Source organism: Peromyscus californicus, unplaced genomic scaffold (genome assembly GCF_007827085.1).
Source record: "Peromyscus californicus insignis strain IS unplaced genomic scaffold, ASM782708v3 Scaffold_30__1_contigs__length_565496, whole genome shotgun sequence".
NCBI classification, from domain to species: domain Eukaryota; kingdom Metazoa; phylum Chordata; class Mammalia; order Rodentia; family Cricetidae; genus Peromyscus; species Peromyscus californicus.
The window spans coordinates 425,031-451,516 of record NW_026294541.1 but is presented as its reverse complement, the minus strand read 5'-3'; the positions used below and the strand labels follow the sequence as shown (position 1 = coordinate 451,516).

Here is a 26,486-nt window from a genome sequence, read left to right as displayed (position 1 = left end):
AGGCAAGAACTGCACACTATTTCTTGTTTATGGATTGGATTTGAGTCCATGTCTACTTGTTAGTACTGTGATTTTTTTTGGCTGGTACCACTGCAGATCTTATGTATGTTTCCAACACTGTTGTGATTTCATGTGATTGTTTAGTCCTGTTGATTTCTAGGTGATAATGCTTCCATGAAAACATCCACTACCTCTGCCTCTTTAAATATTTCCACATCTTTTCCCATATAGATCCCTGAGGCTTGTGGGTTAGGATTTCTCTATAGTAACAGCTGTTGAGGTCATATTCCAGGGGACAACACTTACTTCTGTCATCAAATAAGGAAAAGTCTACCTGGTGCCCAAGTAGAAGCCTTTCCCCTACTGACTAGCATGCAAGTTGCTAGAAAGTACTCTTCAGAATAACACATAGAAAAATAGGTGGGAATAAAGACTAACAGGGTCCATTTATGAATGATTCTTCCCATTCAGCATATACATGTAGAACCAAGCAATCAATCCATCTACAAAACCCTCCCAACCTAAGGCTCAGGGAACATTGAAGAAGGAAGGAAAGTTCTTGAAAGCCTGAAGATGAGGGAGATTCCTATGAGAATATGTGTACTATGAAGAGCAAAATGTATACAGTAAAGTCTCACCCACATTACCACCAAAATGTAAGGTCAACAAAAATGACATTATGAAACTTGATAAACTGGATAGGAAATGATGAAAGCTGGGAATGGAAGAGAGGGTCACCCCAAGGAAATGGACCAGAGATATTTTAAGTGTCATCTAAAAGTCTTAAAACTAGGAATGGATCAGTAAAGTGATTTATCCCTGAATTTTTGAAGAGAATTTAAATCTGGTCTCATGAAAATAACATAACATTTTGGGACAAAGATGCACCCTAACAACCCTGCACTGGAGGCCAAGATGGAGAGGACCTCCACAGCCACCATGACCTTCCCCTTGGTGCTGTGGTAGACAGGGAGGAAGGTGACCCAGACACTGCAGAACACCAGCATGCTGAAGGTCAGGAATTTAGCTTCATTGAATCTGTCAGGAAGATTCCGGGCCAAGAAAGCCACAGTGAAGCTCCCCAGAGCCAAGGAGCCCAAGTATCCCAAGACAAAATGGAATGCAATAGCTGAGCCTTTTCTGCACACAATGATAATCTGTCCATGCTCAGAGTGTGTATCTGTGTCAATAAAGGGAGGGGCCGTGACCAGCCAGATTCCACAGAGAATGAGTTGGATCAAGGTACAGATGGGAATGACAAATTTAGGTGCCCCTGATACCAGTATCCCTCTCATTCTTTTTCCTGGAGTGGTGAGCTTGAAGGCCAAGACAACTGTAATAGTCTTGGCCAAGACTGTAGACACAGCCACTGTGAAAAAGACTCCAAATGTGGTCTGCTGAAGGATGCAGGTCACCATGTGGGGATGTCCAATGAAGAGCAATGAACAGAGGAAACAGATTGTGATGGAGATCAGTAGGATGTAGCTGAGAATGCGGTTATTGGCCCTCACTATGGGAGTGTTATTATACTTCACAAAAGCACCCAGAACAAGAGCCGTGAGGGCAGAGAAGCACAGGGACATGCAGGCCAGAGTCATCCCCAATGGGTCTTCATAAGCTAGAAAGGAGACATGTCTTTGCAGGCAGCGTGTGCGCTCTGGGTTGGAATACTGATCCTCTGGACAGTGAACACACTGCTCCACATCTGCAGAAGGAAATTAAAAATTCCATCATTATAGTCTTAATGTTTTAATGTCTGTATTAATCAGAGGATACCTCAATAACTGTTTTTGTCTTCATTGATAATTTTTTCCTTGTTGCTATATGGAGCAGCGAGGTCAGGCTGCTCTGTAGCAATCCATCCTTGGTGATGGAAATCACCACTTTTACCATAAAGGGAACAGAGTAGCTTCTTATTCCCAGTTATCAACTTCCATATTTATGCAAGTTTTTAAAATAAGGAAAATACTTGGTTTCTTAGGGCTTATAAATGGTAATAAAAACATCTCAGATTAAATTCTCCAACATTATACTTCTTATCTACAGATCTTTGTACTGTGAATGTGTGGTGGATAAAGTGAGAGAGGCTTCTATATGCTCAGAGATGTGTTTGCTCGGTCACTAGGGAATGGACCTATTTGAAAAGATTAAAATATGTGTTCTTATTGTAGTAGGTTTGACTTTGTTGGGGGAAGTGTGTCACTGAGGATGGGCTTTCATTTTTTCAAAAGCTCAAGCACACCCCAATGTCTCTCTTTTCATGCTCCTGAGGATCTGTATGTAGAACACTCATCTTCTCCAGAACTGTGTCTCTCTCTGTTCTGACATATTCCCTGTCATTATGACAATGGTTTAAAACTGTAAGCAAGCCCCAATTAAATGCTTTACTCATAAGTCTTGTCATGGTTATGGTGTCTCTTCACTGTAATATAACACACACAAAGACAAAAATAATAGGGAGGAGTGAAATATTACTGTGACAGGCCCAGACATGCTTCTCGTTGCCAAAATGTGGCCTTTGGAACTATGGATAGAAAAGCAGTTGAATGTTTTAAGTAAGGCTTCATTGGCCATGCCATTGGGATCATGGAAAGCAGTCCTGAGGGATATTTGAACAGTGGGAACCTCTGAAACTCAAGCAGTTCCATAAGCATAAAAATTAGTAAAATGGCTCAGAGGATATTCCTTTATATTTTGACTAAGAGTGTGGTTCCTACTTGTTCTGGTCCAAAAATATGTCTGAGGCCAAACTGAAGAGTTTTGAATTAGGAAAATTGAGGAAATTTTAAGACAGTCTAGTGTTGACTTGCAGGTGATGTTGTGAATGTGTTGCTCTGATTGATTGATAAATAAAACACTGATTGGCCAGTAACCAGGCAGGAAGTATAGGATAGGTGGGACAAGCAGTAAAGAAAATTGTGGGAAGTGGAAGGCTGAGTCAGGAGATGCCATTCTGCCATCCAGGAAGCAACATGTAAAGGCAACAGGCAAAGCCATAGAACATGTGGCGACATAGAGATGAACAGAAATGGGTTAATTGAAGATATAAGAACTGGATAACAAGGAGCCTGCCACAGCCAAACAGTTTATAAGTAATGTAAGTCTCTATGTGTTTACTTGGCTGTGGGACATTTGACCTGACTGACCATGGGCCAGACAAGACCAGGAAAATTTGAGCAACATTCACTTCCTTATGTGATTATTAATTGTCACTCTTATTCAAATCCATAGTGAAAAGGAACTAGGTGAGCATGGAAAAATGCTAAACAAGTGGTTTGAGAAGAAAAGGAGCCCCAGGAAATGTAATGCAGGTAATTCCAGAGCTTAAAGAGATAAAACATTTCAAGGAAAGCCTGTTGCTAAATGGAATAAAAGAAATGACAACATCAAGGTAAGAACACACTGAGCTAAGCTTCCAACTTGTGAAATGAAATACATTAGATTTTGGTGAAAGAAATCATTAAATATAAAAATCAGGTAAAACTGTATTTGAACATCCTAATAAGCAGAAAACATTGGAAGATTTGGTCACATGTTTCTGGCTTTGAGCAAAGGATAGAAGAAGGCAGGTGTGGAACCTCCATCCATAGCTAAGTAAGGTCACTAGGACAGGTATTTGTCCAAGGTGCCCCTACATGGAGGCCAAAAGATGCCTTTGAGAGAAGCAGGGAAGGTGAAGCACAGATTTCATTGGAGATCCCAAGATATTGGACATGCCGGAGTCATGAGGCACCTGCCAAGATACCTGCAGACAGGGTGATGAACCAGCCCAAGAGAGAGTAGTTTGTTACAATCAACAAAACAGAAAAAGGTATTGGAGATCTGAAGAATGCTTTAAAATAGACACAGTGATGCAGAATTTGGAGTTTGCCCTTCTGGACTTTTAACTTTGGACGAAATTCATTTTAAATTATGATGTGCCTATGAGCCTAGGGGGACCAGAGACCATTATGTAGGATTTTGAGTGAGAATGACCCCCACAGGCTCCTAGATTATTATGCTTGTTCTCCAGGGAGAGGCATGATTGAAAAGGATTAAGTGATTTATTCTTGTGGGAGTACCTGTGACATTTTTGGAGGAAGTGTGTCATTGATGATGGTCTTTGGTTTCTGAGTAAACACAAGTATCCCCAGTGTCTCTCTCTTCCTTCTGCCTGAGAATCTGGAAAGAGAGCACTCAGCCACTTCTCCAGAACCATATCTACCTGTGTGCGGCTGGGCTACTTGTAATTACAACAATAGACTGAACCTCTGATAGTGTCAGTGAGCCACAATTAAATGCTTTTCTCAAAAAACAATGTTCATGTTCATGGTGCCTCTTCATAGCAATAGAACACTGACTAAGACAGCATGTCCAGATCACAAAGGCAGGGGATAGAATGCTATGTATGTGCATTTTGCTTGTGCTGTTGGTCTGTATCTTCATACAGAGTCAATGATTGACAATTCTTTCAGGTACACACTGTTTGCATAAATCACTGTTTCCATTAAAGAAAGCTGTACTCTCATGCACCAAAATGCCCTAGTTTAAGCTCATAACATCAACATTTAATATAAATATTTGGACAAAAGAACACATACTTTTTCTACTATGTTTTATTCCAATGACGTCTGGTATGTGGATATCTATAATTTCACAATTACCTTGGTTCTTGCCACTACTTACCATGTATTAGAAGAAAAAAATCCAAACAACTCATGAATTTTGAATATGTTACAACATAAAAATTTAGATATTTTTAACATTGTATTTAAAATTCATCCATTCATATAATGTATTTGGATTTAATCTACCTTTCTAGTCCTTTTGCTATTGACTTGAGAATTGAGTAGACTTGTCACTGTGTTTCAAGTGAGGCTAATGCTGGTATTGAAGGGAGAAATGAAGAGGGCATAAATAATTTTAAACTAAAAAAGATTTAAATTAAGTATATGCTTATACTTAAATGGTATGCATAAATGTGTACATATGACTTTTTGAGTGAGTGATTTTTGCATGTCACTGTGAGCACACATGCATCTCTGCATGTATTTGTGGCTCAGGAGACATTCATCAGGTATTTTTCTTCAGTTCCCTCTCTTTTAGAAAGTCTCTTTTTGTTCTCAACTGCACTTTCCAACCTAGATGAGATACAAGATTATGGCTATTCTGAAAACTGTCCTTATCTCTTGGTAGGATGTGATTGCTGAAGAATACTATCACATCTTGGGGTATATTTTTGGGATCTGAATACTCATCCTAATCATTTCACAATAATTGCTTTTTTCTGTAAGCTATTCCTCAAGGTCTTAATATATATTTCATTAAATACAAGAGTCTGAAACTCTCTCTGGTCCTCATCAGTGACAAGCTGTGTGCCAGGTGGACAATAATGTAGACTGGCTGATTCTGTTTTAAATTCAATTTGTACAAATGGTGAAGGAAGATTAGACATATGGATAGTAATACTGTGTTCAAAAGATTCTTGTAGAATAAACTACAAAATATTTCTAGTTTTCATTAAACATTATTTGGAGTGAGGGACTCTTCTCCCACCCAGTGAGTCCTGCCTCTAGGATCTAGGCCCTTGGACACAGCCAGTCCTGGGAACCCCCACCCATCTCTGCCCCAGTTGCAGGCCAGCAGAGAAAACTTCTGCATGAAGGCCCCCCCACCAAAACCCCCCATCAGACCCTACAATTTACAAGATCCCCACCCTACCCCAATACCCATCCACCTGTGACCCAAGTAACTTCCTGAGACACAGAAACCAAACTGCCATCTCTCATTGGACCAAGAGTGACTTCCTGAGACACAGAATCTCTCAGCTCTGACTGGACAAAGAGCCCTGATAAGTAAATTATATTGTAAAATAAAATAATTAAAAAAAAAACGACCAAGAGTGTCTCCTTGATTCACAGAATCACCTAGCTTGGACTGGACCAAGAGCAGCTCCCTGACATACAGAATCTGCCAGCTCCAATTAGACCAAGAGCTAAGTTTAAGACACAGACACAGCAACCACGGAGTGGACCAATGGCAGCTTGCTCAGACACAGGCACCACTTGCACCTATTGGAGGAAGAGATGGGCAGACATGAGTGCAAAAATACATATAACAACATAAAGAGCAATATGGCATCACCAGAACCTAGCTCTTCTACAACAGCAAGACCTGAACATCACAATGTAGCAGAAGCAGAAGAAAGTAACCTTAAAGATAATTCATGAAGATACTAGAGGCCTTTAAAGAACAAATGAAGAATTCCCTTAAAAATGTGAGGAAAAGACAAACAAAAAATGTGAAGAAATCAATAATTCCCTTAAAGAAACCTAAGAAAACCATGCAAAAACACTTAATCATGTGAGGGAAATAGTTCAAGACTCATCCTGAGTGAGGTAACCCAGACTCAGAAAGACAAACATGGTATGTACTCACTCATAAGTGGGTATTAGATGTAAAGGAAATGATAACCTTACTGTATACCACAGCTCCAGAGAAGCTAACTAACAAGGAAGATCCAAAAAGGGATGCATGGATCACCCTAGGAAGGGGGTATAGTTGAGATTTCCATGAGTGAACTGGGGGTGAGGTGTGACAATAAAGGGTAGGGTATGGGGGATGAGAACATAAGAGAATGGGATGGTCAAGCTGGAAAAGGGATGGAGGTAGAATGCAATGAAAGAGATACCATGATGGAGATGTCATGGCGATAGAGAGAAAGTGGGTACAAGGGAAGTTGCAAGGAATCCACAAAGATGACCCCAGCTTGGACTACTAGAAATAGTGGTGAGGGTGCTTGAACTGGCCTACTCTAGTAATCTGTTATCATAGATGGAAGCAGATGCAGAGATCCACAGCCAAGCACCAGGCAGTGCTCCAGGAATCCAGTCAAAGAGAGAGAATAGGGATTTTTATGAGCAATGACATCAAGACCATGATGGGGAAACATGCAGGGATGACCAATCCAAACTTGTGGAAACTCCAGAAAGTGGGATCAATGGCTGTGGAGCCTGAATGGGACTGAAATAGGCTCTCTGCATCATGACACAGTTGTGTAGGTTGATCTGCTTTGAGGCCCTCTGGAGGAAGTATCAGAATCCATCTGATACATGAGAGGCCATTTTGGAGCTCACTACCTATAATTGGACACCTCATGAAGCCTTGAACCAGGGGAAAGGGCTTGGACTTGCCTCTACTGGATGTGCCTCCCTGTGGGAGGCCTTCCCTTCTTGTTGTAGGGAATGGAGTTAAGTTGGTGGGGGAGGCTGAAAGAGGGAAGAGAGGGATCTCTGATTGCTATGTAAAATGACTGAAAAAATTTTCTTATTGAAAAAATGATGTTTTTGGAAAATATAGATTGTGTAACCTTCATTGTGTAAGCAAGATGTTTCATTTAAAGAAGACAGTTCAATTTCCTCCCAGAGTTCATATTATGGTTGATATCAGAGAAATCATTCAATTAAAAGCACATATTTTATGTCTGCAGTTTCCGTCAAGGACTTTCTATTTTTGAAAAGAGAATATACTCCATTTCAGCAATGTCTTCTGCAGACAAACACATACCAGTCTCATTGGAAACCTCATTCTCTGGGCACCACGCACAGTCAAAGCAGCAGTCTGCTGTGTGTTCCTGATGAAATTTCCTGAATCCAGGAGTGCATGTCACACTGCATGTAGAAGTCGGAAGCTGAAACAAACAAAATAATAGACACAGGTTACAGATATTCTTCTATTATCACACATTTCATGTCATATTCAGGTATCTGAGCATTTTCTATAAGCCTGCAATGAAGTTGAGGGACCTACAATATTTTTTATATTGAGTCACATTGTATGTATCAAGTTAGATTGTAGAGGTTAGAAATTGTGTCTTCCCTGATCAAAATGATCCAAAAGGAATGCTTAGGAGGCATGCATTGCTCCTGAAGGGTTTAAAATCAAAATCAACCATGATGACTTGGGGGAGAAGACAGGGTGAGATTATATAGAATGAAGAAAACTAGGCATGTGGTAGGAGTCCCTCAAATCCTTAAATTTTAAGTTAATATGGAAGTTTGTGATCCAGAAGCATGTTTCTGGAAACAATTACATGCTATCCTTGATTAATCTATAAAGATGTTCACACAGAATCACAAAATTTCATGGTTTCTATGTAGTTACAAAATTTTAATAATCTAAATATTTGGTTTTTACTTTGTATATCTGTTTCTGTGGTATGAGGTGAATTGAAATACAGCCCTAGGTATCCATGGATGCCCAAAGAATTGTATCCCCATGACCTGAACTTGTCGGAAGTTGTGAATCATCAAACACAGAGCTGTGTGAAATGAGCTTGGGCTTTTCCTAAGAGCAGTGACTGTTGTTAACCACCAAGCATCACTCTGATCCCACACATTTTTACCGCACAGATGTACTACAAAGAATGAAAATTATTGTGGACACACCAGTGTTGCTCCCATGGTCTGCTCCAAGTTTTCAGAAATGTGCAATTGTTGGCTCCGTGGGAAATAGAAGGAATAACCTCCTAATTTCACCTTTAATCCAAAGCCTTGCGGGAAATTCCAAATGTTGTATATGTCATAGTCTGCACACAGTTTTCCTCTCAGATTCATGTCCACCAGCTCTCCAAAAGGGTTAGTAAATACCCTCTTCTTCAGCAAAGAAGCCACCTAAGTGAGATGCATGATTAAATGATTACCTGTCCTTATCCAGTAAGGCAAAGTGACATTGAGAATGACCCATAATTTTCAATGTGCTCCAGAAAAGGAAACAATATTGAAGGTATCTTATTTAGTTAAATATAAGATATCTCATATGTAATTACATTTTGTTATACTTCATATGCATTATTCATGGTGGAAATAGAAGAAATATTATCAAATAATAACATAGCAAAAAAGATCTGAACATTTGTTACTTGCATGAAAACTGTCCAAAGGGATGATTTTACTTAAGTATGTGTGTGAGTTAATTTGTTTGTTTGTTTGTGTGTGTGTGTGTGTGTGTGTGTGTGTGTAGCAAAAATTAATTTAAAAAAAAGGCAAGTTGTAAAATTAAGCAGTTAGAAGACTGGAAGTGTGATGGTATTGTGTTCGCCAAAATATTGTGCACCCTAATAAACTTATCTGGGGTAAGAGACAGAACAGCCACTAGAAAATGGTGGCACTCACACCTTTAATTTTAGCATTCCAGAGGCAGAAATCCATCTGGTATCTCTGTGAGTTCAAGGCCACATTGGAAACAGCCAGGCATGGTGACACATGCCTTTCATCCCAAGAAGTGAGTCTTTAATCCCAGGGAGTGATGGTAGAAAGCAGAAAGATATATAAAATGTGAGGACTAGGAACTAGGAGCATTTGGCCTGGTTAAGCATTTGGCTGGTTAAGCTTTCAGGCTTCTAGCAGCAGTTCAGCTGAGACCCATTCTAGATGAGGACTCAGAGGCCTCCAGTCTGAGGAAACAAGACCAGCTGAGGATCCGGCGAGGTGAGGTAGCTGTGGCTTTTTCTGGTTCTCTGATCTTCCAGTTCACCCCAATACCTGGCTCAGGCTTGATTTTATTAAGAACTTTTAAGATTCATGCTACATGGAAGGTTTTGAAAGTAATAAAGGGAATGCATATCATGCAAATACAATATACATATAAGAGATAAAAGTAAAATCATTAACACCAAGCAGTCCCTATTATTTGTCTATATACTTAATTGATATTTCATATAAACAAGTATTTATGACACTTATCAACACATATTTTGTGTCTCTAGAAAGAAATTCTCTGCTAGTTGTCACTTAAGAATTTTATGATAAAATTTTCAGTGATTATTTCCAATATTGAACTCATTTATTAAAATATTGAAATAAATTCTCACAAAAATAACTGCTTTACATACAAAAAGTTGTCATCCATTGAATGTTAATCTTGTGAAGTCCATTTATCAACATAAAATATTTATTGTAGATGTAACCATCTGTCTTATTAAATAAGAAACACAGAACCAATGCAAAGAAGAAAGCCAAGAGGTCAGAGCTAAGATGTAGAACCTTACCCTTCCTCCTTCGGTGGTCCTACCTCTCCAAAAGAGAACTACTTCCTGTGTTAAAGTCTTTATATAAACTTTGTTCTATCTTCTCATTGGTTGTAAACCCAACCACATGACCACCTCGTCACTGCCTGTCTGTATAGACCTCCAGGTCTATACATGTGTCTCCAATACTGGCTGTATCCCTGAACACACAGAGACTTACCTAGATCTGCCTACCAAGTGCTGGGATTAAAGGCATGCACCACCACCACCCAGCTTTCCTATGGCTTGCTAATAGCTCTGACCCCCGGGCAACTTTATTTATTAACATACAAATAACATTTTAGTACAAATAATATATCACCATAATTTATGTTAGAGAGTTTTGAGGAATAGAAATCTTTGTATTGAGAGAGTAGTCCCTGACAAATACATATGAACATTTGTGGGGCCATTTAAAACTATAATGACTTAAGCATGATGGAAAGTAAGATGATTTACCTGATGACAGCTATGGAACAATCCTCTGAGTTTGGCTGTACGCAGAGACTCTCCTCCTTGATAAACAATTTCATGGTAGGTGTGGGCAACAGCATACACAGCGTTGTATAAATTGTAACCTTCTGCGCTCATGACCATGTCAAATTTGTGTTGTGATAACCACTCTACTGTAGTGTTGAATGAATAATAATTCATTGAGCTAAAGTTGGTCTCAGAGACTGAACAGTTATAATAATTCCACTTTGTTCTCATCTGAGAAATGTCTACTGGATATTTGGAAATGTCCACTATTTTCATAAAATTCCTAAATTTGAAAACCTTTCCATGGTGGTGTGCAAAAGTAACAGTCCCTCGGAAGGGGTCAAGGCTGAAATCTCTCTTACTCATGGTGACATCCCATTGTGAGGTGGTGACCCAGATTCTCTGTACACCTAAATAGCCCCACCTTCTGAAGCTGACTTCTAGGGTAGAGTTCATTTCACCATAAATAATAACAACCTTTGCTGATGATTCCATGATTTGTTTGTCAAAGATTCCAGCCCTTGCTGTGTACAATTGCATGTTATCTGTGATCACATTCACAAAAGCTAAGCAGATTTCATTTTTTTGCATCTCTTCTCTTAAGTCTGAGAGAAACTGAATTCCCTGGTCATCATCTGAGACAACCAGCCCTACCCAGGTCCATGTAAAATAAAGCATCAAAGAGACCATGGCCTTGGGCAAACATGTATCCTTGTGTGCTATCTGGTAGATATAGGGAAATAGGACATTATCACTTAGGATAGGGTGAAATGGACCAAAGAAAATCTGAAAGAAGAAGAACAAAGAAATCAATGTGGGGAATGTAATAGGCAGGAAGTTCATTCCTAGATATGACTTGTGTTACTCACCTTCCAGAATTCCTACAGAGGACAGATAGATTAACCTGTCAAAGTTGTGTTTTAATTCTATTGGACTCTAGAATATTTATGACAAGTCTGAAGGCTCAGAAAGTTTTCCATTCCCCCCACACACCAATCTATCTATTCTTGTAATACAAAGAAATGTTGGTGACACACCAAAAAGTGATTTATTAATCCTTTAGAATATATACATCAGCACACATCAACACATGCTGCTCATTCATTCTCTGTAGAAGCTTGGGATGGGCATAGACAAGCTGTTATCTCTACTTTTTATCACTCTGTCTCACCTTTGGAGATTTGATAAGGGTTGTCATTTTTATAGATGTACTCCATGATGGTCCTATAAGTGATATATCACATGTAGATTTTCTACAGCTATAATTAGGATGTAATGGAAGAATGTATTGTGGTGAATGTATTAGATCGATTACATTCATTGTATTAGAACACATGCCAACAAGGATGGAAAATAGCAAAGACATGTTGGGTAAAAGATAAGGGTTCCTGTTGATCTCTTCAGTAGCAAATATCAATGCCAGAAAAAACTCGAATTTCTTTGTCGGTACTCTAAAAATGACACAAGAGCATCATAGAGGATATTACAAATATGAAATTTTCAAAGCCAATGAAATAAACCTTTTTCTATGCCCCCTCTAAATTTGTATATTAATTCTGTATTTCTTCATGTCAGGGTATGGAAAAAGTGATCTTTAAAGATGAAAGCATTTCCAGAACTCATCTAAATAGATCATTCTGAGATAACAGTTTTCTCTTTGTGAAAATACATAAGGGGCTTTTGTGATCCCTGAATGCCATCTACAGGCCTAGATATTCAGTCTGCTCTACATTTGCTTTGTGATTGTCATTCTCTAGAGAAACATGAAAAAAGCAATTACATGAACCATATATCTACACAATGGCACTTTATCCTTAATTTGTTAAAGGATAACTAAAGAAGGATTAAAGTTGAACAGATTTTATTCATTAAAAATTTCATTCATGTGTACAAAGTGTCTTGACCATATTGAGTATATTAAAAAAATCACACAATAGATCCTGGCCTTCAACCCAATGTAGATGTCTCCTGCTCTTCCCAAGCTCATGCTGTAACTAGGAATTAAAAAAGAACAAGTGTATACAAATAAAAAAGGAAGAAGTCAAACTATTAATATTTGCAGAGGTTATTATAGTATACATAAGTGACCCTAAAATCCTATCAGGGAACTGCTACAGCTGATAATCACATTCAGTGTTGTGCATAAATACAAGATTAACTCAAAAACATCACATGTCCTCTTATATATGAATGATCAATGGGCTGAAAAAACAATCAGAAAAACAACCCCATCGACAATACCCACAAATTAAAAAAAAAATATGGGTATAACTCTAACCAAGCAAATGAAAGTCCTGCTTGACAAAATCTTCAAGTATTTGAAGAAAGAAAGAGAAAGAAATATCAGAAGATGGAAAGATCTCCCATGCTCAGGAATTGGTAGAGTTAACATAGTTAAAATGTCAATCTTACCAAAATCCATATATAGATTCAAAGCAATTCTCATCACATTCCAATACAATTCTTTACAGATCTTGAAAAAAACAATACTCAATATCAAATGGGAAAACAAAAAAAAAACAAGGATAGATAAACAATTCTCTACAATAAAATGACCCCATAGTTAATATTGTCTCTGATTTCAAGCTCCATGACAAAGCTATAACAATAAAAACCACAGGTAATATAGGGTATTAGGATAAAAACAAAGAGTTTATCCAATGGGATTAAGTGGAAGGTCCAGATATTAAACCAAAAACTGATGGACACCTGGTTTTTGAAAAGGAAACCAAAATTATACAAAGGAAAATAGAAAGCATCTCAAAAAATGGTGCTGACATAACAGTGTGTCAACATGTAGATGAATGCAAATAGATCCATATCTGTCACCATGCACAAAACTCAAGTCCATGAGGATGAAAGACCTCAATATAAAACAACTTATACTGAACCTGATAGAAAAGAAAGTTGCAAAGAGCCTTGAGCACATGGCCAGGTGACATGTTCTTGAACACAATACCAATAGTGCAAGCTCTAAGACTGAAAATTAATAAATGGTACCTCATGAAATTGAACAGCTTTTGTAAGGCAGAGAACCTTCAATAGGGCCAAATGGCAGCCTACAAAATAGGAAAAGGTCTTCAACAACCCCCACATCAGACAAAATATAAAAAACTGATTTCCAAATATATAATGTGAGTTGATTTCCAAAGCATATAATGAACTGAACTAGACAGCAACAAACTAAATTATCCAATTAAAAATGGAGGACAAATCTAAACCGAAAATGTAAGTAAATTGGTTGCAACAACTCTGGGTTTAGTCCCAGATTTTAGCAGCAAAACGTGAGTATTAAAACTCTGGGAAAGGTGTCCTGACTACCTGAGGAGTCAGGCAACACCTGGAGATGATCAGAATAGCTCTGATGGTTGAACTTCAAGGAGAAAGTTCAACCCTGGAAGGTGAGGTATCCTGGACACCTGGAGTTGCTGAGAACAACAGATCTGCCCTGAAGGTTTCCTGGACACCTGGAGCTGTTGGGCAGAGCTCTGACTGCTGGAACTGCAAAGAAGCAGCCAAACCCTGGAAGGGACAATTTTTCTGACTTCTCGAGAAAGTCATGCCTGGAACTGTTTCAGCAGGGAAGGGTATCCTGATTATTTTGGAAAGTCAAAGTATAAATGGTGTGAAGGGGGATGATCTCCCAGCAGCATATAGCAATCCTGCTCCTCTCTTGGAAAGCTGCTACAGCTGAGCTTTGCTCTGCATCCACTTAAGGGGGCTTCCTAGCAGAGCTCTGCTTCTCCAGCCTAAGATGATGCTTCTTTTACTTCACACTGCAAAAGGGGAAACTGTTGCATAAATGTAGCAATCTCCTCCAGCTCCAGAGAAAAGAGTTATTTTTCAGCTCACTCTTTCTGTGTCCACTGAGAGACATCTCAGCAAAGATCTGTTCAGCTCCTCCTTGCTCTGCTCTTTCAGCTCTCCCTTGTTTGGCCTCTGAGGGACATCTCAGCAAGGATCTTCTCTATGCCAGTGAATGAATATCTTCACACCCAAATCTCTTTTGAGAAAGAGATTTATTTGGGAAGGAGGTGTCCAGGAGAGTGGCTGCCTCTACCAGGGAGGAGAGAATAGCCATTTTTTTCTAACTGACCAGGCAGGGTGGTTTACATAGGAAGTCTTGGGGGTGCAGTCAATGAGGGGTTGACTTGGGACCCAAGGTTCTACTGTCTTGCTCTGTGATTGGTTGGTTTTACAACTCAGTTGACCAGGGCAGAGATGGCTCTGATCTAAACTGAGCCAAACTGTGGTTCTTTCTTTCCTGATCTGATCCACCTTTCCCTAGTTCTGGGCTCATGGTCAGGGTGGGTTTCTGTAGCCACCCCCTTTTCTCTATATTCCCCCCTGTTTTCTTTAGCAATAAATAAGCAGCTGGGGATTGGAAAGGGTAATAAGCAGCTGGGGATTGAAAAGGGAAATAAGCAGCCGGAGGTTGGAAAGGGGGCAAAGTTATCATTAGACTGCTTCCTGCTGAATTGTGGCATCAAGGTTCTTGGTACAATTTTGATCTTCCTCCTCAAGATGTAACCAGGTTCTGCAGATGTCTGGCTTTGTTGACAGTGGCTGGTAAACCCGTAATATTAATATGTTCAGAGTTTGGTCCCAAATATTTTGGATCTGTTGTTGAATAAATCTAGTCAAGAAGTTTGTGAGGGAGGGTGCAAATATAGGACCAGGAAAATGAAGAAAAGATGGGATAAGAAAGGTAGCATCCATTTCCATATCTGACTATTAGTGCTCTACTGTCTAGGGGCATCAAGCTATTTCTGAGTTGAAGATTCATTTGAAGTTGTTGGGTCTTATCTTTCACTAGCCCTGATTGATTGATATAAAAGCAACATTCTTCCCCAAGAAACAGACAAAGACCACTTCTTTCTTCTGTTAAGAAACCCAATCCTCTCTGATTTTTAATACTACAGTGGCCAGTGAGTCTATTTGTTCCTGAAGAGTAAGGATGGTCTGAGCTACTTGTTGCAAATCCTGGATGAATTGTGAGAAAGGCTGATTGTAAATAGCTGGAGAAGTAATCAGTTCTGCTATTCCAGTGGCTATACCTGCAGTTATGCCCAGTCCTGCCAGGAAGGGTATTATTTGAATGGCTCATTTGTCATGCCTTGCTGCTATGAACTTAGTGTTGGTAATTGCCAAGGGTTCTTCACCAGGTACCACCCCTAATTTAGGAAACAGGAATACCAGGGCACAAGTCCCAGACCACCTAGCAGGTAAACAGTGATAAACCAGAGTACCACAGAGAATAGAGGCATTATGAATGTTTGGACATAGTGGCTGGATGTTAGTACCAAGGATAATGGTATTATTGCAGTCTGCACAATGCAGAGTACCCATGAAGTGTACTCCTGAGGAGTTAAAGCAGTCTGTAATGCCAAAGAGAATGTGAGAGACATAAGGGGTAATGGTGACATTTGGCTTGGAGTAATTAATAAATGGTAAGGTGGGAGAATCTAATAGGACAATGGGTGAGGCCACAAATGATGGATGAGCATTTGACTCTGGAAGGACACATAACCTGCATTCTCCAAAACTGTCAGCCTGAGCATCATTCAATAGCTGATATGTGGTAGTTAGGGTCTGAAACAAGAGATGGTGTGACAAGGAGGTGCGATAAAAAAAAAGAGGGTGACATTGAGAATGTAAGAGCCTTTGAGGATCTTGTACCACTTCTACTCTATCCATTCCTAGGGACTGAGAGAGTGGAATGTGTGCCCTCTATTATTTGATCATATCTGGTGGGCAGATTTGATAGATGCTGTAGTAAAGTTTCCCAATGACACTCATTTTTCAATTGGAATGCCATGGGTCCTTAATCAGAAAGTAAAAGATTCTCCATTTTTTTATAACAGGCAGAGTTGTTTCCTGCATATGCATTATGTTTTCAGCAGTCTCCAGACCCTATGGTTAGTGGTCTATTTGAACAGCTGGGTATATGTCTCCTAAACCTTAAATCTCGAAATGTAGAGTTTAATATCAATATGAGTGAGTGGGAAGAATTAGAAGGAGAAGAAGTAGGGCATGGCCTGATAGAATAGGGCATGAGCCTTGACAAGTTGATGAGGTCTCATTATTCTGAGACCAGGAGCAGCCTGGTGGTCTGTATATAGTTTTGGGGCTTGTCTCTTTGCTAATTGACATGGATGGGTTAGAACTATCAATTCATCCTGCTGATTTGTGGTATGGGCTGGAAGAACTTGTGTTTTGACCACTACGGTATCTGAGACAATTGCATATCCTATTCCATGTACTCTTTGTATATGAAGGTGCTGCCATCTGTATACCATGTATAAGTGGCCAGAGGTAGTGCTCTTTCCTGAATATGTATCAGATAGTGTAGTAACTCTTTTAGAATCTCAATGCATGAGTGTGATGGCAAGTATTCCAGGACTGGTTGGGAGAGAAGGTTTGAGATGTTAAGAGGTGGACAAGGTTGAAAAAGCCACCTGAAGGGAGAGAACTTGAGGGAGGTAATATTTGAAGGAAGTTATATGTTAAAAAGTATGACAGTTGGTGAGGAGAAAGGACAGTAATGGATGACCCAAAGGTTGACTTCATAAGAGGTGCTTTCCATCTGGGGTCTCAGGATCCAGGTTGGTACAATTTGAGAGGGCCTACTCTTTCAGCTCTCCATTGTTTTGTCCACTGGGGGATATCTCAGCAAGGATCTTCTCTATGCCAGTGAATGAAGATCTTCACACCCAAAACTCTTTGGAGAAAGAGATTTATTTGGCAAGGAAGAGTCCAGAAGAGCAGCTTCCTCTACCAGGGTGGAGAGAACTGACTTTTTTCCTAACTGACCAGGCAGAGCAGTTTACACAGGATGTCTTGGAGTCAATGAGGGGTTGACTTGGGGACCAGGGTTCTACTGTACTGCTATGTGATTGGTTGGTTTCACAACTCAGTTGGCCAGGGGCAGAGATGGCTCTGATCTGACTGAGCCAAACTGTTTCTGTCTGTCCTGATCTGATCCATCTTTCCCTAGTTCTGGGATCCAGATTCAGGGTGGGTTTCTTTAGCCAGCCACTTCTCCCTACCGAGAATTCTCCAAAGTGGAATATCACATGTCCTAGAAGTTTTAAAGAAATGTTCAATATCCTTAGTCATCAAGAAAATGTAAATCAAAACTTCACTGAGGTTACATTTTATATCTGTCAGAATATTGAAGATCAGTAACACAACTGATAGTTCACCCTCATGAGGATGCAAAGCAAGTGGAACACTCCTCCATTGTGGATGGGAGTGGACACTTATACAGCCAACCTGGAAATCAGTGTAGTTATTCTTCATGAAGATGAGAATCATTCTACCACAAGATCCAGATATGCCACTCTTATGAATATACTAAAGAATGCTTCATCCTATCAAAAGGACATTTCCTCAACCATGTCCATTGCTGCTCTATTCTCATTTGCCAGAAAATGTAAACAACATATATGTCTCCAAATGAAAAATTGATAACGAAAATGTATGGTACATTTCTACAATAAAGTATTACTCAGCAGTTAAAAAATGACACCATGAAATTGGGAGACAAATGGGATGAACTAGAAAAAATTACTCTAGGTAAGATAATGAAGACCCAAAACATAAATATGATCAATACTCACTTATATGTGGATATTATTTTCTAAATACATGATAACATAGCTACAGACTGTAGATTCAGAGAGATGAGGTATAGAAGACATGATGGAGAGCATGTGGATTGCAGTGAGGGTTGAGAAATAGTATACAAATTATGGGTGGACTGGGGATGGGAGGGTGAAAAATGTGGAAGAAGGCATTCAGGTATTTTAACCGTGGTAAACCTGGTCATGAGAAAAAATTACTCTCAGGGTGCTCCTAGAAACAATGCTTCTTATAGAAATATCCCAAACAGGAGACCTCAACCTCCTGGATTATGCAGAAGATGTGGCAAAGGCTGACACAGGACCAATGAATGCAGATCGACAAGAGATACACATGGCAACCCTTTACCATTGGAAAACACCTCAGAGGGCCTCTTCAAGGCCCCCAGATTGAATGTGGTACAGTCATTTCCAGTCATTGTGGAGGAAATTCCTCCAAAGGACAATAAGATAATCCAGTACCTATTGTAAAGCACAGTAATGCACTGGATGATAGAACAGCTCTGATTGATAGATCAAAAACTCCAAACAACATGATAAAACAAATATTTTGGAAGACCTCCATAAAAGAACAAAGACCAAAGCTTTGAGTATGAATTGATCACAATAGTCTAGAAGGCTTTGAGGACACAGGTGCAGATCTCACTATAACTACACCAAAATCATGGCATCCGAATTGTCCTCTTCAAGTGGCAGATGTCCAATTTCTAGGGATTGGAACCCCATCTCGGGTAAAACAAAGCACAAGATATGTTGAATGCATAGGGCCAGAATGACAATAGGGAAGGCTGAAGCTGTATGTGACTAATGTAGCAGTGAATCTTTGCAGCAGACATCTGTTTCAGCAATGGAATACCTAGATCAACATTTCTTCAATCTCAGAAGTGGAATATAGACTAATTTATGTTTATTGGAATAATATTATGATATACAATAAATATAGCCTCCAACCATTCAGGCTGTACACAGAGCACAACCACCATTGAACCATATACCTCTCAGAGGTACCATTGGCACTGCTTTTGAAATAGCTAGCTGGTAAACCTCTCTGGGTTGAACCATACCCTATGACACAGGACAAACTACAAGCCTTAGAACAGCTTGTTCAGGAGCAGTTAACTGCACAACATATTTAAGAATCTACCAGCCATTCAAATTCTCCTGTATTTGTGATTAAAAAGAAATCTGTTTAATGGAGAATGCTGATGGATCTGAGAACCATCAATAATGTCATTCAGTCAATGGAATCTGTACAGCCTGGAACACCTTTGCTTTCTCTGTTATTTAAAAGATGACCTATTATAGTTAGTGACTTAAAAAACTGTTTTTTAACACTACCTCTACAAGAAAAGCACAGGGAAATATCTGCCTTCACAGTACCTACTTATAGTAATTCTCAGCCAGTTAAGAGATATCGGTTGAAGTTCTTCCCCAGGGAAGGTTAAATTGCCTTACCCTGGGCAATATTTCATGTAAAAAATGTTGGAAATACTTTGTGTACAATTTCCACAATCTATAACTATCATATAGATTATATTATATTATATTATATATCATATAATATTATATATATATATATATATATATATATATATATATATATTATTAGCTGATCCAAAGTCAGGTAAGTAAGAAAGCATGTATGAAGAAGTCACAAAAGTACATTTCTAACTCTATTTAAGTTATTTTGTGCATTGTCACAATTTTGAGGTCATTGTCCATATATGGTATATCTGTTTACAGATTACTTATATGGATTATGTGAAGCCTGAGTCCTTAAGTTATTTAGGGAGATAAGATTTACAGATTAATAGTCACCCATGCTTGTCATATCTATACTTAGGTTAGGTAAGTTTTCCAGATTTACAGGAATTCAGGTCAGATGGACAGGTAGTCTTCAAGTGTTTCATAGACCTAGAGACTATGGCATTTATAGTTTTGATAATTTATAATTCTGTTGATGAGAGACACAATAGCTCCTGGCATCACTGATCTACTCCCGAGAGAATGTTGGGGTTCTAAGACACTCCTTCTATAAGTTTGTCTTCTTCTTGGCACAAAATGGCCTGTTGGGCAAAGACTGCCCTTGCCTCAACTGCTGACAGTATGCATACTGTCCTTTTTGGATGAGTGGGACACAAGGAAAAGAGACTACTGAACCTTGCCAAGACAAGGTAAGATGGTTTTCCAAAATTCCTGCTTCTAAAAATTGTCTGTCAGATATTCTAGGACTGTAGTCAGAATGGATGCCACAGTGATGCTGCCAATTTTTAGGTGACTGTCCATATTGCCAGCTGTCTCTGTCTATTCTCACAATTTTTTGGTAATTGGTTGCTTGCAATTTGTGTTTTCTCGGGTACTAATATCTCCCTTCTTAGATCTTTGATGGGATTGAAGATTAGATAGTTACAGTTATAATCCCCTTATATCTTAGCTAAGAAAACCTTAGATACTAAAGTTAGAATATTCAGGCTAGGACAGCTATTGGAATCACTTTGACAATTGGCCATTTACCTATGATCCACACATGTAGCATGTGTTTCTTGTTTGATGTTGTTTTTGTCAGTTGTAGTTCCATTTTTCTTTATGTGATTTACCCTTTGTATTTCCTGGATAACATTTGATAATCATTCTTACTGTATATAGTTTGCATTAGGTTTAGAACCTTCTTATTGAGACAAAAAAGGAGGAAATATAAGGGTATTTGCTTTGCTCATAACCTGGGGCTATGGAGCCCAAAGAAGCCAGTGATTCTTAACATTGTATGTGATCTCCTAAAAGGAGGATAAAAATAAAATAAATGGATAAAAGGGAGAAGAACTTCATGATCCCTCTTTCCTCTCCTTTTAAGAGGTCACATACAATCTCAAGAAGCACTTTATATGGCCCAAAATAAGCTATGTGGCCCAAAGTAAGCAAATACCACTACAAACTGGAGGCAAAACAGTAGGGGAGATTGGGTTGAGGGAGGGAGTGTGGGCAGAGACATGTAGTATTTAGGGCATTTAAGGAGTGACAAGGAAATCCAGTGCAGTGAAATTTTCCTTAAATATGTAAAAGTGATCCTAATGATGTCTCCTAATCATGAGGGAGATGGCATTCCAACTGGCAACCCCACTCACCAAATAATGCTTCCAGGACTAGAACTGGGTTACATAAAATTTTGTTGTTGGTCAATGAGTTTACCATGGAAAACCCAAACACCACAAACTCTTTGGAAGATAACAGTATGCTCCTGCAAATGGATAGCAAGGCCTCATTGCTAAAGATGACATCCATACAATGCATTGACTATGCAGAGGTTAAGCTGCTGCCTCCATACAACCTTTGCACAAACATTCTAGTATCTTTGATATGGGAAGGTACTCTGAAGGCTATGAAAGAGAAACTTAAAAATATTTCACCCAAAAGTGATCACATACTTGGACACAAAGCTAGTCTCAACAAATACAAGAACATTGAAATAACACCCTCCTATCTGACCCTCATGGAATAAAAGTATATTTCAGCAACAACCAAAAGATGACAATTCATGTGGAAGAAGCACTATTTTAAATGACTCCTGGATCAAGACAGACCTAAAGAAAGAAATTAAAGACTTTCTGTAGTTCAGGGAAAATGAATACACAATATACTAAAACTTATGAGACACCATGAAAGTGATGCCAGCACTAAGGGTGTGTATGAAAATAATTAGATACCACACTAACTACTTCACAGCACACCTGACAGCTCTAGAAAACAGGCAAGCACACAGAAGAGAAGTTGATGACAGGAAATCAACAGAGGGCTGAAATTGAATAGATTTTTGCATTTGGACCGGGAATGGGTGGAGATGTTAACAGGAGGGATCAGGTGTGGGACACATGGAGGAAGGGAGAGAGTACAGAAAAGACAAGTGCAAGTTGGATGGCTCAGAAATGTAGAGTAAAACCAAACATGACTGACAGGAAGAAAGAAAAATAAAAAAAGGAAGAACAAAAGAAGAAAAAAAAGAAAGGAAGGAGGGAAGGAAGGAAAGACAGAAAGAAGTAAATGAAATGATTTCTAATGTTACTCCACTATACCCATAAAGCAGTGTAGTCTGATCATCATCAGAAAGACTACCTTGAGCACCTAATGGGATAAGCTGCAGAGACCCACACCTGAAAAACAGGAAGAGTTAGGAAACCCTGCAAAAGAAGGGGAGGAAGGATGGAGGCCCAGAGTGGTCAAGGACCCCAGGAGAATACAGTTCATAGAATCAACAAAGGGCTCCTACAGGCTCACAGAGACTGATGTGACAACCAGAGTCTGTAGGCTCTGTGCTAGGTACTCTGCATATGTTATGATTGTTTAGCTTTCAGTTTTTGTGGGACGTTGAACAGTGGGAGTCAGGATATTTCTGACTCTATTGCCTTCTTGGGACCATTTTCCTTTTACTAGTTTGCCTTGTCCTCTTTGATATGAGTGTTTGTGTCTCATCTTAAGTTATGCTGAATCCAATAAGTATATATGATAATTAAGAGTTCATCAAATGTCTGGTTTCCATTGGTAGAGATGGAAAAGTTTTCTATGTTTATTGTTATATGCTATTTATATGTAAAAAATTATGTGAAAGACCCTAAAAGCTATGTGATGTGTGTTTAAATTTGGTTCAATACATTTTGCAATAAGGGTCAGACATGTGAATAACTTTATTAAAGTGTCATTAATGAGAATTTTTATTATGAGGTAGAATATCAAAGAGGTGACAGAAATGCCAACCCTGTTGACCTGAAACTGAAAAACAGTAATGGGAAGCAACCACCAGAATGAAAGTGTGCCCAGGACTTAGTAGGGCTAACAGTTGCAATATATTCTTGAAAATTACCGCAAAAAAAGCACAAAGAACCTCAGTACATGGATAAAAAAGACCCAGGTGCTGTGGGATGGTCTGTATGTCAAATGTGTTGCTGATTGGTCAATGAATAAATCACTGATTGGCAGTGGCCAGGCAGGAAGTATAGGCGGGACTAACAGAGAGAAAAATTGAGAGAACAGGAAGCTGGTGGGGAGACATTGCCAGCCGCCATCAGGACAAGGAAGATGTAAAGTACCGGTAAGCCACAAGCCACGTGGCAAAGTATAGATTAATAGAAATGGATTAATTTAAGCTGTAAGAACAGTTAGCAAGAAGCCTGCCACGGCCATACAGTTTGAAACCAATATAAGTGTCTGTGTTTACTTGATTGGGTTTGAGCGGCTTGGGACTGGCGGGTGAGAGAGATTTGTCCTGACTGTGGGCCAGGCAGAAAAACTCTAGCTACACCCAGGTACATTATATAGCAGCAAAGTTGAGCAATTTCAATACTATGTCCCCATTATCTCTGTTCTGCATCTAACAATGTTAACATCTAACACATAAGATCTGAAAACCTCATTGACAAATTGCATCTCCTTTTCCAGTAAGAATATTTTAGTTCTACAATAATTCTCTTCATGATACATTTACTAATTAATTCAAAGGAACATCGATCACCTATCTGATATTAATCATGCCCCAAATCTGTGATTGGGCACAAGTGAAGCAAAGTAAAATTGGATTGACATAGAATCTGACAGCTCATGGTTTTATTTTATCCATCGTCATTTTCAGCTGAAGAACATCAGGGAATGGTATAGAGATGATTTTTAAAGTGATGTCTATGTCTTCTCACACATATCTATGTAATACTTGACCTGCCATCTTATATACTAGTCACACACCTCTATTTCTATGTGTGAACTTCTGCACTCTGGTTAGAGATCAAAATTAAGAAACCTCTTTATGAAGGGTTTGGTTACAATTAGTGATGGAGGAATCCTTGGCACACACTTGAAGAGACACTGTAACACAGCCTCTTCACACTGAACTCATGCCAGTGGTTTGCATTTGTGTTTTCATGTCCTATTCTGAGACCCTGGGCCATGACAGCTTTCACAATCAGGAGAAACATGAGGAGACAAGAAAGAGAAACCCGTTTCTCTGACCTTCCAGATTAGTGAATTGGAATCTAATCTAAGAAAACCACAGTACAATAAAATGCATGAGAAAATACCAAAATAGTGATCAATAAAGGAGAAAATTTTCTGTGGTTCAAGCATGACAGAGGGAACCACAGAACAGAACTTCCTGAGTTTTCTTACACACACTTCTAACGTATGATATTGATGCTGGAAATGAAGAAGTGAATGACTTACATAAAATCTGTCATATTATTATACAAATCTTCCTCGGGTGGTTCTGGAGACAGGTAAAGTAAAAACTCACAGTCATTCCTCAGACCTCCACCATCCTCTTCATCATGCTTTATTCTCCAAAAGCAACTGGTTTCTGTCCAACTGTACAAGATGAGAGAAAACTTGAGGAGCAAGAGGGAAATCAGGAGAGCACACAGCTTCTCCATGACTCCCAGGATCTAAGACTGAGCAGAAGTGAAACCCTTTTCTCCTGCAGACCAACATGACACATGCCTTTAAGTCTAAGTGCCTGTTTTCTTCCTCTAGCCACATGGGGATCATGTGTGTAGATCGCGGTTCCCATATGCCCATCTGTGTCATTATTCCTGGATGCATTTGGAAATTTCTGGCCTAAGGATCTGCACCTGAGGTCTGACACCTTTCATCAACACTGGTAGGAAAACATGTTGTGAGAATCACAGACTTCAGCCATGGGTGCCATGATGTCATTTATGCACAGACTGTCAATTCCCCAGGGACACTCTCCTTATGAACAGCTGGGGCCCCCGTCCTGTTTCAACACCCATGTGCATGAACACCACTGGAGATTATTCCAGTGGGTTTCCTCAGTTTTTCTGCATTAGTGAGAGGTGAGAGGGTCATCAAGTGCCTGTGTCATTCAGAGCTTGAGCTGAATCATGGGACATGTACTTTTTTGTCAGTAATAGGGAAGGGCAGTACCACATACAACATTCAGCCTTGAATGTTGTTCATGCTGTAGTTTGTGTGCAAATGTATGCTAGTCACACATGCAGAATCTCCTGAAAATACCTGTTTCCTGCCCTCTGGAGAACCTGTCATCAGGCCAGATTGTCTGGTATTGACCAGAAAATTAATGAGTTTTTGTGATTCAACACCCACTTAGTCATTCAAATATTCTTACCAATGCAGACATTCACAATCTAACCAAGTTCTAAAAGGTGATCTCCTGGTTGCTCTTCAGTTCCTGTATTTAGTGTCTTGTAGTGAAACATGTCTCCACTCAGCACTGTGGTTTCCTCCAAACTCACTCCTGTTGCTGGGTATCACATCTAATTTCAACATGACATCTCCTCTTTTAAGATTTTATCTACAAATAGAACCTTTGTTGGGTTAGAATGCAAGAAATCCATTGTGTGATAGAGATTCTTTGAACAAGTATGGATGTGTTTCCTTCATGTGTTATTAAGGGTGAGAGAGAAAATGTATTCAGTCTTTCAAATCAGTAACCGCCACATTGATTTCTGGAAAAAATATATCTTATCTATCTTTTATTTCTCTAATGACATTATTTACACAGTTTCCATATCTTGACTGCCCTAAATTATCTTGTCAATTGATATGGATATGTCTTAGTATGTCAAGTGACACATGTAGGCTGCATTCCCACAAGTGGTTAAGAGAGATCTCTTTAGTTTGAATTCTCATTTTTGATCTAACCTTACACTGATTTCCACAGTGGCCATGGTAGATAGATTCCATGACCACCACGAAAAGAAGGGATTCATGCCAACTGCATCCTCACCTACATTGTTGAAATTATTTTTGAAATTTTTGCTTCTTCAATGGGTGAGGATGGAATCTCCTGAGGATTTGACATGTTCTTTCTCCATCAGTATAATTTTGATCTCTTTTCATAAACTGTTTGAATAATGTATTATTTTTAATATCTTCTGCTCAGACTTGAATGTTTGAGATTTTTCTTTCTCAGTGTATTATGAAGATGAATTACAGGTGAAATGAATAGGAATCAGACATTCCCCACACTAGAGGCTATTTCTCCCTGGCTTCCTGACCATGCAGAGAATTTGTGATTTCTTGGCCTTGGACAGCCATCCAGGATGCTATTGCCTGAGTGCATGCATCAGAACAGGATTCACATAATATTCAAGTTATAAATTCCTGCAGGTCAGAAATCATATTTGAATTTTTCCCATAGAATGAGAGATAAAGTCCCATCTTGTTTTGAGGCACAGGGATTGAATGTGTACATCATTAATCTGTCTTGATGTTTAATTATTCAAGTCATATGAGGAATGTGTGACAGGTATGTAGAACTGACATTCTAGTTCTTGAAGGGAAGAGCATTGCAATCAAGG

General features: G+C 39.1%; 1 protein-coding gene across 1 annotated transcript; it reads right to left on the bottom strand.

The window, feature by feature from the left end:
- Nucleotides 1–800: 800 nt before the first annotated feature.
- On the bottom strand, nucleotides 801–24,575 carry LOC128121176 (vomeronasal type-2 receptor 116-like). The gene is made up of 6 exons (XM_052755592.1): nucleotides 24,370–24,575; nucleotides 11,697–11,976; nucleotides 10,505–11,311; nucleotides 8,427–8,651; nucleotides 7,546–7,669; nucleotides 801–1,705 (listed from the first exon to the last, which is right to left on the bottom strand). Exons 1-6 carry the CDS (start codon nucleotides 24,573–24,575, stop codon nucleotides 801–803), a joined length of 2,547 nt encoding a protein of 848 aa, XP_052611552.1.
- Nucleotides 24,576–26,486: the final 1,911 nt, after the last annotated feature.

What these genes read in the sequence shown, in the direction of transcription:
- LOC128121176 (XM_052755592.1), bottom strand. Translation starts at nt 24,575, where the DNA reads ATGGAGAAGCTGTGTGCTCTCCTGATTTCCCTCTTGCTCCTCAAGTTT. An exon ending in AGACCATGGGAGCAACACTG is followed by an intron (nt 7,670 to 8,426) that starts GTGTGTCCACAA and finishes TGTTTGTTTCAG; the next exon opens with CTTCCGACTTCTACATGCAG. An exon ending in TGAGGTTTCCAATGAGACTG is followed by an intron (nt 1,706 to 7,545) that starts GTATGTGTTTGT and finishes TTCCTTCTGCAG; the next exon opens with ATGTGGAGCAGTGTGTTCAC.